The 13,049-nt window shown below is 38.3% G+C and overlaps 1 protein-coding gene across 1 annotated transcript in view; it reads right to left on the bottom strand.

Annotated features, from left to right (window-relative positions):
- Positions 1–3,558: 3,558 nt before the first annotated feature.
- The window catches only part of RBM25 (RNA binding motif protein 25), a 60,164-nt gene continuing 50,673 nt past the window's right edge, over positions 3,559–13,049 (bottom strand). Inside the window, exons 15-19 of the mRNA XM_007095101.3 lie at positions 11,093–11,417; positions 10,446–10,720; positions 10,010–10,108; positions 7,868–7,915; positions 3,559–3,987 (exon numbers count right to left, since the gene is read on the bottom strand). Coding sequence (XP_007095163.1) covers positions 3,895–3,987; positions 7,868–7,915; positions 10,010–10,108; positions 10,446–10,720; positions 11,093–11,417 — 840 coding nt within the window. The 3' untranslated portion in view covers positions 3,559–3,894. The remainder of the gene's footprint in view (positions 3,988–7,867; positions 7,916–10,009; positions 10,109–10,445; positions 10,721–11,092; positions 11,418–13,049) is intronic.

Below are 13,049 nucleotides of genomic sequence, written 5' to 3'. Positions count from 1 at the left end.
GAAAGTAAAAACGATTATAGAACTCATCAGAAAAAGCTGAGTAAATAAGCCTCATATACACACTACTATTTATTAGCATTACAACTTTTTTTTACTTCATACGGAAGGAGACAGTGTTTAGTTTCATATGATTTGCGAGCTGTTTCTCAATTTGTCCAGCATATATCTAGCACTGGTGCCTGATTGGTACCTGACTGGAAACAGCACTCTCCACAAAATCATTTGCCTCTACTACATATGCAAGTGTTATGGTAAGAACCAGAATAAGTGAAAACAGTTCTCTAAGGAGAAAATGTTCTGAGACTAGCTGGGAATAAAGCCTAGAATATCACAGTCAGTCTCAGGCACCACTTTTGGAAGATTATGTTATGTTCACGAACATACATAACGTGCATCTATCTGCCTCAGAAAAAAAATGTTTCTCTCTTTAAAGTCCACTTAAAAAGAAAATTACACTGCATTTGGGTACTGTTAGGACAAAATACTAGTACAGGTTTCCCTGGCTTTTCAGAAGTCAAGTTACTCCACTTTTACGCAAGACCTACATAGACCTACATTAGCACCTTTTTTGTCCCAACCAAAAGAAATCTGAACAGGATTTTCGCTTTTACAAGAAAAGGGAACATACAGCAAAAATAGCAATCTGCGTTTGTTTTACAGTGAGCCCTTACAGAGGCAGCAAGAGAAGCGCCACCAAGTTCCTTCCTGGGGGACCACACTCAGCATAGGGCCACCACAGCTTTGAACTGTGTCCCTGATTTATCTGGATATATTCTGTGTGTCTGTTAGCAAGACGTATTCTAAGATATCAGATAAGTGTGACAGAGGTCACCTTTGAGCCAGGAATACTCAAAATATTTTTTCCATATAAATTAATGGTTATTGTGTCTTCACTTTATGCCATTTCAGCTTCCGTAACGTTTCACAAGGGTGCCCCTGGGTGGCTCAGTTGGCTCAGGTCATGATTCATGGTTCCTGGGATTGAGCTCTGTGTAGAACTCTGTAGTTGGGATTCTCTCTCCCTCTATTCCCCACCCCCACCACACCTGCTCACACGGATGCCTGCATTCTTTTTCTCTCAAAAATAAACAAACATCAAGTGTTTCACAGGAACGCTCAACTTCAATAGCACGGGAAACCTGTACTGAGAACATACCTTAAACTGCTAATCAAAACGTAGTCCCTAGATCAGTTAACACTGGCATCACCCAGAAGCTGGTCAGAAATGCAAATTTTCAGGCCCCCCTCTAGCCCCACTAAATCAGAGTCTACATTTTAATAAGAGCCCTAGCTGATTTAGGTACACATTAAAGTTTGAGAAAAACTACTTCAAACAACTGATCTTTCCTCCATTAACAAATGTACATATTTAATGTTATTTATAGGATCAAATGAGGAAAAAGCATGATTTATTTTCTGCCAGATCAAGAATGATTCTCAAGATTTTCATGTAATTTTACAACAACTTGAATGAATGGGCACTATAAAGATTTCCAAATTGAAATTAATCTATGGGCAAACGGTAAAGATAACCCAGAAAGCTCAAGTAATTTAGTAGAAATGTTCTTACGTGTATTCTCCCAAACACTAGAATACACTAGTTTATACATGTCCGATTCTTTATATGCAAATCTGAAAAACAAGAAACTGAAAACCTTAAAGTTTAAGCTTGGTGGCAAACCTGGTCTTGAGTGGATAGGAAACCATTATAAATGATCTTTAACCCAGTGACTGTGATCACTCCTGTCCCACTGCAGAAATGTGAATGTATGAGTTTGGGATCGCAACACAAATCTTAGTGGAGATGTGAAACAGTATATGGTATGTGCCCCAAGACTTGCAGATAGGGACCCTCAAGATAAATACAGTGAAAGAGCTGGAGAAGATAAAAGCAAAAGAAATTAAATCTATCTGAATAAACCTTCATGCTAATGCTGGCTAAATAAACACAACCTAATATGATGCCCTAGAAGCAGTAACAAAGTAAGACAGAGAGGAATGATAAACTGTTTGAACAAGGTACAAAGCTGGAGGGATTAATCCGAGAAAAGGCTAATAAATAAATTTGTAGATGGCAAGGAGCATGAACTTTCTGAAATTTTCCCTGGAGAAACCAGAACTTAAAAATGATAATACTAAAAGACTGTATTCTCCACAAATGTATAGATTAATCCAAAATAAGGCAAATGGCCCCTTTGACCTTCAGTTACTAATACTCATTAAAAATCAAGTACATCAAAAATTCAGCCCACATTTTCAAGTTCTGTTTCTAGTATGCACTGCACAATTACAACATGATGCCATTTATTTAACAAGACTCTGAAAGAATGGGTCCCCAAGATCAAATATATACAGTTTTAATATTGGAAATATGTACATAATGGAACCACCTCAAGGTTCAATGTTAAGAACAGTGTTTCAAATTCCTTTTAAGATGTAAAAAAAAAAAAAAAAAATCTAGTAACTCAAGCTCAGTTATGCTTTTATAACAAACCCCACTACCCCAATTTTTATCTTTCTTTTAAATAAATACTCAGACATGGGAATAACTGCACCTAATTTGTGTTAAGAACTGTTTAAAACCTGTTACATTTTCAGGTAATTTTGCTCCCTGGTGAAATTCTGTTCTACAATAAAGAAAGCCCCATAATATGTCTCTAAGAACACCATCAGTATATTTTTTAAACATTGGTGAGCAGAGGTAAACGAGGTGTGTGCGTGCATATACACTCATAAGATATAAACCTTTACAAAAGTGAAAACAAAAAATTAGTGGTAACTGCCATAAATGATTTACTTTACACCCTTAAAAATAAGATGTAAATTTTGCAAACTGCCATGCTCAATTCCCGTTGGTATTTTTTCCAGATTTTCCTAGTCTGTAAAATTACCTAATTTTACCTTTTGTTTTTAAAAATGATTTTTTTCATCTATGCTTTACAGATTAAGGGTTTTTTGTTTTTGTTTTTGTTTTTTTTAAACAAAAGAATACACCAAAATAAAGCTAAGGGCCAATTAGTGCAAAAATGCATCAAATAACGTTCTCCAGAATGTAAGGATCTGCCTCATTTCTGAACAATGAAATTAAGGGGAAAACCATTATGATTCACGTTCCCTTAAAAAAGACAGGCTGAAGCAGCCAGCTATCAACAGGAAAGCCCCATTCCATTCACCAAACTGTTGCTGGCCACAAGAGAATACCATGCTCTGGGACACTAATAACCTAATTATCCCAGACATTTGGGTTGGCATAATACCACGTTTCCTTTAGAATTCTACTCTTCAATAAGGAAATGTTTAAGGGAGCCCTCCAAAGAAAATTAGGGGAAAGTAAGACATTTATACACATTCACACGAACACATTCATACAGAGATACAGTAGGAATGGATTGTCTGCTAATCTTAGCACTCTAATTTTAAATTCCATGCCTTCAGGAGGGCTTGCCATTTTTGATCAAGGGGTGGGAAAGGTAATAGGTATGATGGGTATTCTTTCAATTAAAATCATTCATGTAGGTTCCTATACAGTACAGTTCAACATTAAGTGCAATTCTGCAAAAGAATTGGGGAGTCATTTTAATATTTACAAGAAATAAATCAGCAGAACAAGATTATATCAGATAGGCTGTGTACAGTAGCTGCGGCTTATAAAACATACCAGTAATTTGTACCTGGTGAGTATAAAGAGAACCAAGGTAGGATTCAGATGTCTTTACAACCAAGGGAGTACACAGGGCATCAACAAATTAGAGGACAAAAAAATTCACATTTTCTACATTGAAAAAAAAAATTACAGATCTCACAAATGTCTTTGAAGACAAAGAAAAAGTCAAAGTCCTCTGAAGGGTGGGAAAGAAGAAGCAATCTGAAACGGAACTCTAAATGTAAAAAGTTTTACTTCACAAGACCAATTTTCTTGGCTTCTGTTTCATATATCAATAATCTCCACATTTTGACTATAAAAACTTCTGCTTCTTCATCAAGTACCTGGAAAAGAAAAAGAAAAAACTGAAAAGACAGTAACAGATATAAAGCAATCATCAGCATCTCCCATTGGTGACTGTAGTTTTTTTTTTTTTTTAAAGGTTTTTATACATTGACAAACATTTACTTTCATTAAAATGACTTGAAGGAAATCTGTCTAGTGTGAGAAGTGTATTAAGTAGTACAAATAAATTGCACACACAAGGGGTGCCCGGGTGGCTGAGTCGGTTGAGCGACCGACTTCGACTCAGGTCATGATCTCACAGTTTGTGGGTTTGAGCCCCACATCAGGCTCTGTGCTGACTGCTTGCTCAGAGCCTGGAGCCTGCTTCAGATTCTGTGTCTCCTCTCTCTGCCCCTCCCCCACTCACGCTTTGTCTCACTCTGTTTCTCAAAAATATATAAATGTAAAAAAAAAAATTTTTTTTTTTTTAAATTGCACACACAAGAAAAGGCAATGCATTCAGGAAAATTCCATGGCCTATCAAATACTAACACCACAATACTTTCTTTGTCAATTCCCTTAAAAAATTCCACACAAAGTTTTTAAAAATTCCCTTAAATTTTTCAGTGATGACAATTAATTAAAGAACTCTTGGGGCACCCAGGTGGCTAAGTCAGTTAACAGCTGACTCTTAATTTTGACTCAGGTCATGATCCCAGGGTTGTGGGATCAAGCCCTGCATCAGGCTCTGCACTGAGTGTGGAGCTTGCTTAAGATTTTCTTTCTCTCTCTCTCTCTCTCTCTCTCTCTGTTCTTCCCTATCCCACCCTAAAATACAAAAAAAAAAATTTTTTATTTTAAAAATACTTCTGTTATTTTTTTATTTTTTGTTTATTTTTTTATTATTTTGGGTTTTTTAAATTTTTTTGTGTATTTTGTTTGTTTTTATTTTTTATTTATTTTTGTTTATTTATTTATTTCGAGAGAGTGGGACAGGGGCAGAGAGGGGGCTAGAGACAGAATCCCAAGCAGGCTCCACGCTGTCAGCACAGAGCCCAATGTGGGGCTCGAACCGACAAAATGCAAGATCACGATCTGAGCCAAAGTCAAATACCCAACCAATTGAGCCACCCAGGTGCCCAAGAGAGTAAATTCTTAAAAAAAATAATAAGAAGAAAACTTAGTCAGACTCCTATGAGCCAGACTTGTCCCACAGTTTAAGAGAAATGTGCACCAACACTAATCAATGTGAAAAATATACCTTAGAAATAATATAGAACTAGATACAAAATACAACCAAAGTTCATTAGTTTATGTATAATGAGAAAAGGTACAGTTTGAAAAAGTCAGATTTTTAATAAGAACAAAATACTACTTGCGCTAAAAAAATTCAATTGCGTTTATTCAGGTAATATTTAGAGGGTGAGCTTTTGCAGAACCAATTGACAAAACTAGCTCAATTAGCTGCTTCCTTCTCTGATCAACAATGAGCCAGAAAATTAAAACAACATAAATAATTGACCAGTAAAGAGTCTAATTATACTCCAGGGGTAGCTGGGTGGTTCAGGGGATTAACCATCCAAATCTTGATTTCGACTTGGGTCATGATCTCACAGCTCATGGGTTTGAGCCCTGCATCAGGCTCCATGCTGACACTGCAGAACCTGCTTGGGATTCTCTCTCTTCCTCTCTTTCTGCCCCTCCCCAATTCATGCTCACGCTCGCTATCTCTCAAAATAAATAAACTTAAAAACAAAAAAAGAGCCTAATTATACTCCAAATATCAAAATATTTCAACAGATCAAAATGGATGGACACTGACGCGACAGCGTCTCTGACAGAGATTGCAACTCTGCCAAGGCCAAATACTAGAACAGTGTTTTTGTTTTTAAAGTTTTACTTTTTAAAATAATCTCTACACCCAATGTGGGGCACAAACTTGCAAACCCCGAGATCAAAAGTCACATGCTCTTCTGACTGAGCCAGCCAGGCACCCCTAGAACATTGTTTGTTTTAATTCCTTAACTCAGACCCAACTATAAAATCCCTCTCTCAACCCCAAGGATAACCTTTTAAAGAGGCCTGAAGGTCAGGGAAATTCAGATTCTATCTATCCCCAAGGACTGGGATCTATTCACATTTCTCCTTTCACCTGAGGATCAGCATTATGAAGTCAACAAGCTTTTCACAAATACTTTACCAAAAATTCTAAACAACAGCTGCATCAGGCTGGCTGGATAACAGAAAACTAATGTTACCTGGCTTTAGACATCATATAGTGCCCAAACACAAAGGAGCTCGACCTGAGAGTTCCCTTTGGTTAGGCACCCCCTACGCCCTTTCCTGACAACTCTGCAGCTAGAAATGTGAGCTATTCCGGGGACCTGTCATCTAAGAACATGCTTGGTGTTTCTTCCCTGACTCATCTTTCTACTCCTGCCTTCCCACTCTGCCTTTTGGACTCCATTACTCTTTATACTAACTACCCTCAAATTCTTTAATTAGTTTTTTCACCTATTCACCTTAACTGTAAACCTGGTGTGTCCCTGAAAGACCCTGACATTCCTGTAGCCTTCTCAGGAAGTTCCTTACTTTCGAAGCCTTAGTCTCAGAGAGGGGAAGCTGCTGGGGCCTCCCTGTTTCTCTTTGCAAACATTATTCTGACCGAGGTTCACGAGCTCTCACTACGCTACCTCCCACTCCGATAACAGCCATCTAGCAAGTACCTAGTCTTCCACTCACAACAGATGGAACGCTCTAGCTTTGCTTCCTATATTTCTCTTCAATCTCTGTCCAAACACACAGGAATTTCCACTTCTATGTGTATGACCCAGGCAGAAAATTCACGTATAGTCTAAACCAGGACATCAGCTTGACCCCAGAAACTGTCTCTCACGGCAATATTTGCAACACACCATTGTCTGGATCACTTGTCTGATTGTCTGAATACATCACTTCTTTCTTAAACATTCTACTCTCTCACTATAACCGCTCTTCCCACAGTGTCACTGGAACCACCAGCCCTTCATTCATGCAACCACCAGCTTCATTCCGATGTTACTGCCTTCTCTTCCTAGCTTGGAGTTCACAGTCCATTCAACCATTCTCACTTCCACCATCAGTTCTGTTCCTCCTTTCTTTTCTCACAAAATCATGTGAAATAAATGCAACTACTGACTTGGTTCTAATATTCAAATTACATGTAAGTCGGACTTGAGTTTAACTACTACCTGTCCAAGTGACAAAAGTTACAGAAGTCTTTCCAAGTCTGCTTATTTTATTTATTTAATGTTTTTAAAATTTATTTCTGAGAGAGAGAGAGAGAGAACAAGAGGGGAATGGGGGTGGACAGAGAGACACAGTACAGAGGATCCGAACTGGGCCCTGCACTGACAGAAGCAAGCCTGATGCGGGTCTCAAACTCATGAATCGTGAGATCGTGACCTACACCGAAGTCGAACACCCAAACAACTAAGCCACCCAAGCACCCCTTCAAGTCTCAGTTTAGATGGTAATTCCTGTGATGCTTGTCCTAGCTGCTCCATCTCCTCTGTCCCCACATCTTTTTTTTACATACCCCCATGATAACAAGTATATTATAGTATCCGAATTAGTATACCTATCTCCCTGCTACTTCTTTAAGAACAGACCCAGTAAGCACTTAATGAATGTTTTCTAAAGGTATGGATAGATCCAGGATTTATATTTATGGTACATACAAACAACAAAGGCAAGGGAGGGAGAGAAGACTGTTAATGTTGTCTAATGACATCTTGACGTGAGTACTTTTTAACTTCTTTTAATGTAGATTCACATTTTAATTCAGACTTCTAAAAAGAAAGATTCTGGAACCAACAAAGGTAAAAATTTAACCAAATACAGAGAAGGTTAGTCTGTTTACAGACATTGATTAGACTATTAATAATAAATGTGACTTACCATGGCAACATCATCTAAAATGCTCTGAGGTGAACTATGAGCCATAACCTAAAAGAAACAAATAATCATCATTTTGAAAATGAATTCAAAATTAGCAATATAGTCAAGAAATTTTTAAAGTGCCCCCAAACTAATATGGGAATTTCTTGTGACTAAAGAAACTTTCTATAAATTTCTTAATTCCCAGAACCCCACTCTCTTCTTCAATGGAAGTTTTCCACCAGAACTTGGGATCTCGATCCTTATACTATGTGTTCTAATTCAAATCTGCAGTACAAATTTCAGTGCTACAATAATTACAAGTGGAAAGGGCAGCCTAAGTTTGCTAGAACAGTAGTGGTAGAAAAATAAGCACCTCCTTGAAATGTAATTAGTTATTCCTTTACAGAAATATAGTGCTTCTACTATAATAACTGCTTATTAACAATAATAAAGCTTTGCCTCCAGGAGACAACGGAAGGATGTAGTATACCTTGGTGGTTAAGAGTATTAAGACTACAAGTTATACAGACTTGGCTCTTACTATGTAACCATGGTCAAGATACAATCTGCCTCTAAGCCTCCATTTCTTCATGTATAAAATGGAGATAACAATAGTAATTTATACTTCCTAAGGTTGTTGGGAGGTTTAAAGAACATAAACTCCCATAAAATGCTTAACACAGTACCTGCAAAGAACACAGCCCGGCACGTATAGTCTAAACCAGGACATCAGCTTGACCCCAGAAACTGTCTCTCACGGCAATATTTGCAACACACCATTGTCTGGATCACTTGTCTGATTGTCTGAATACATCACTTCTTTCTTAAACATTCTACTCTCTCACTATAACCGCTCTTCCCACAGTGTCACTGGAACCACCAGCCCTTCATTCATGCAACCACCAGCTTCATTCCGATGTTACTGCCTTCTCTTCCTAGCTTGGAGTTCACAGTCCATTCAACCATTCTCACTTCCACCATCAGTTCTGTTCCTCCTTTCTTTTCTCACAAAATCATAATGTGAAATAAATGCAACTACTGACTTGGTTCTAATATTCAAATTACATGTAAGTCGGACTTGAGTTTAACTACTACCTGTCCAAGTGACAAAAGTTACAGAAGTCTTTCCAAGTCTGCTTATTTTATTTATTTAATGTTTTTAAAATTTATTTCTGAGAGAGAGAGAGAGAGAGAGAGAACAAGAGGGGAATGGGGGTGGACAGAGAGACACAGTACAGAGGATCCGAACTGGGCCCTGCACTGACAGAAGCAAGCCTGTCAAATCCATCAATAAAAAGGACCATTATCATTCTATGAAGGAAACTATTTTGCTCCTCTTTCCAAGGATGGATGACTGACAAACTGATGAGATAACCTATCAGCTGTCTCCACAAAAACCTCCCCAACTTGGGGTGCCTGGGTGGCTCAGGCAGTTATGCAATCTGACTTCAGCTCAGGTCATAATCTCATGTTTCAGGTGTTCAAGCCCCACATCAGGCTCTGTGCTAACAGCTTGTAGCCTGGAGCTTGCTTCAGATTCTGTGTCTCCCTCCCTCCCTCTCTCTCTCTCTCTCTGCCCCTTCCCTTCCCTGCTCGTGCTGTCTCTTCAAAAATAAATAAACATTAAAAAAAAAAAAAAGCTTCCTCAACTGTACTTCAGCAGCATTCTAACTGTTAAGACAAGAAGGCGGTGGCAAGGCATTCTTGGGGGCAGAAGAGAGCAAAAGTGGCAGCAGTCAGCAAATCTGTTCTCCTTGACCCTCTGAAATGAAAGCATATGGCATAAGGGTATGAGATAGGGTGGAGGCCATGAAATCTCTTACCTGAAACTACCATAGACTTAATTTTGCAAGACTTTTTTATTTTACAAAGTGTCTAATATTTTATTTTATTTTTTAATGTTTGTTTGTTTTTGAGAAAGAGAGACAGAGCGTGAGTGGGGGAGGGGCAGAAAGAGAGGGAGACAGAGAAGCTGAAGCAGGTTCCAGGCTCCGAACCGTCAGCACAGAGCCCAATGCAGGGCTCAAACCCACAAACCGTGAGATCATGACCTGAGCTGAAGTCAGACGCTCCACTGACTGAGCCACCCAGGCACCCCGAAAGTGTCTAATATTTTAAAGATAACACAAATGTTGGGGATGGAGGGAGTAAAAGACTAACCTTAGAACAAACAAAATCAACTAATGTAGCTTCCTCTTCACCTATGTATTCTATAATTTTCTTATTAATCCATGGTCTAATCCGTCGTTCCATCAATATCTGCAAAATAAAGCATGGTTACTCAATTAAAAGAACTTTTTATTACATTTACTAAAAAGTCTAATATGTTAGTGATTTTTCATAAGACTAAAATATAGCATGCTATCATTCACAAGTTGAACTAAGACAGGTAGGTATCAAGATACAATTACTTGCTTCAAGTTTATGAAGACTTTAAGTACCACCAAGAATTTCCTGAATCGTCTACCTAAATTCCTTGGCAGGTCAAGATGCCAGCCAAATTATCATCGGAATTTGGCATTAATAAATCAACTGAGTTTGTATGCTATGATCAAAAACTACCTCCAATAAAAATGAAATACAATTTGCTACTCACAGAATCCACAATAGACCAATCGAGGGGATAAGCAAAGAGCTCAGGTTTGGCTGTAGGGATTTTCTCAATGAGACTCTTGATGTGTTTGCGCTTTTCTTCAGTGTTTACGGTGCCTTTGGCAGCATTTTTATCATCTTCACCATAATCCAAGGGAACGAGTTTCCGTTTTCGGGGTACATCATCACTGTCTTCATCCTCAAATTTGTTAAAGACACTATCTACAGGGAGTTTCTTTCTCTTCACAGAGTTAGGTTGACCAGGACTATTGGAAGCACCTATAGTAAAAATTCTGTATTAGCATGATGACTTCTTCAACTCTCATTTCATTTTACAACCCACCATCCCTCAAGAGCATTGCATAATATACTTTCACAAATCTCAGAGAAAGATCCCAACTGTAAAAAATAACTCACTACTCACAAGTGCTAGAAAATTTAACTTTTCACTTCTTCTCAGAACTTGAGGCAGCTGCAGATATAGGAGCACTAGTAGAACTACGAAAACAATCGTGAGCTAGAAAAGCATTTTTGAGTATTTTTCTATCTACCTACCAAGCAGCACATTACTTAGTTTTTTTCCTTAAGGCAAAATTTAAGTGTATGCAGGGGGGAAAAATAAAGGAAAGAAGGAAGAAAATGCTAACGTACCCAGTTTAAGACTTAGTCCTATTTTTGGCCTATGTTCCTCAGGTTGTTGTTGATCTGGTGAATTTTCATGAGGAATAATAATACCACAAGGAGACTCATCCCCAGGAGTGTTGGGAGTGGCATTGCCACTGGCAGAGGAAACAGACGGGGCAGAACTGATGGGCCTCAGAGTTGGTTTGAGACAGGGCTTTTGCTCTGGCTCTTCTTCCTCTTCCATGGGTTCCTCTCGTTTTTCTTCTTTTTCTTGCTTTTCTTCTTCCTCTTCCTCTGATTCTGGTTCTTGCTTTATTTGTGGTTGTCTGCGCCTTTCAGCCTCTTGTTCCATCTAAAACCAAAAGATAACGTGACTAACTTTAACAGATCACAACTATACTCAACCAGCTTTTTATTTTATATTATCTTTCAAAAAAATCTTTTTCTTTCTCACTAGGAATAATGAAACACTGCTTGCTTCTATAATCAGAAAGCTTCATCAATCTGTGTATTAGGTACTCTGCAAAGTGTTTTTTCATTTTTAACATTTATATATACAGTTATTTATACCCTTCAGATAAAACAAAGGTAAATACATAATAGGTGGCTAATTCAAAATGAAAAGATATGTTTTTATATTTTTGTTAAAGAAATTATAACTCAATGTTTCATTTTTGTTTTTAAATGTTTATTTATTTTGAGAGACAGGGAGAGAGAAAGGGAGAGAACTGGAGGGGTTAGGCAAAGAAAGAGGGAGAGAGAATCCCAAGCAGGCTATGCGCTGTGCAGAGCCTGACGCAGGGCTCAAGTTCACCAACCACGAGATCAGGACCTGAACTAAAATCAAGAGTCAGACGCCCAACTGACTGAGCCACCGAGGCACCCCCCCAAAGTTTTATTTTAGAACAGTATAGATAATACATAAGAGGGAACTCAAACCCTAGCTTGGTCATAATTCATTTGTTCTATGGCACCTGGCTGGCTCAGTCGGTATAGCATGCAACTCTTGATCTTGGGGTTGTAAGTTTGAGCCCCACAGTGGGTGTAAAGATCAATTAAAAATAAAATCTTACAAGATTTTTTATTTGTTCTTTCTAGATCATGGCTAAGGGCAGTAGTCACTTTTGTATTCACGAACAGGAAAAGAAATGGGGAGGGTGGCACCGGGGTGGCTCATTTGGTTACACATCTGACTTCAGCTTAGGTCATGATCTCATGGCTCATGAGTTCAGGCCCCACGTTGGGCTCTGTGCTGACAGCTCAGAGCCCGGAGCCTGCTTCAGATTCTGTCTCCATCTCTCTCTGCCCTCCCTCTCTCAAATCTAAACATATAAAAAAAAAAAAAAAAAAAATGGGGAAAATTTTTTGGAGTTAAAAGCCTATTAACAGAGCACCTGGGTCACTCTGTTGGTTAAGTGTCCAACTCTTGCTTTCAACTCAGGTCATGATCTCACAGTCATGAGATCAAGCCCTGCATCGGGCTCCAAGCTGGGAGTTGAGCCTGCTTAAGACTCTCTTCCCGTCCCCAACCCACACTTTAATAAATAAATAAAAATAAAGCCTATATATCAAAATGAACACTCTCCCTGAAATCATGAAAGATCCCACTCACTCACACACACACACACACACACACACACACACACACACACAAATAACCATTAAAAGCATTATAAAAACTTGAGTGAATAGATCAATAATTTCTCTAAGCATGAAACAGAAAAACAGGGCAAAAAGATCCTTAACTATGTAACAATAATTGGTGCATGACATGACTCAACGCCATAAAACTATCAACTTACAAAGTAGGACAATGACAACTAAACAATGTAAGGCATTCAAACTCACTGACAGAGAATCAAAACATAAAAACACACCTAAATCTGAATGTTACAATAGTAAGGACTTAAAAAACTAACAACACACTACGATGGTCAAGGTATGAAAAAAAGACATAAAGGCTATACACTGGCAAAATTCTGGG

This window comes from Panthera tigris, chromosome B3, assembly GCF_018350195.1.
Source record: "Panthera tigris isolate Pti1 chromosome B3, P.tigris_Pti1_mat1.1, whole genome shotgun sequence".
In the NCBI taxonomy this organism is placed as follows: domain Eukaryota; kingdom Metazoa; phylum Chordata; class Mammalia; order Carnivora; family Felidae; genus Panthera; species Panthera tigris.
The sequence above is the reverse complement of the archived record's forward strand: the minus strand, read 5'-3'. Positions and strand labels throughout refer to the sequence as shown.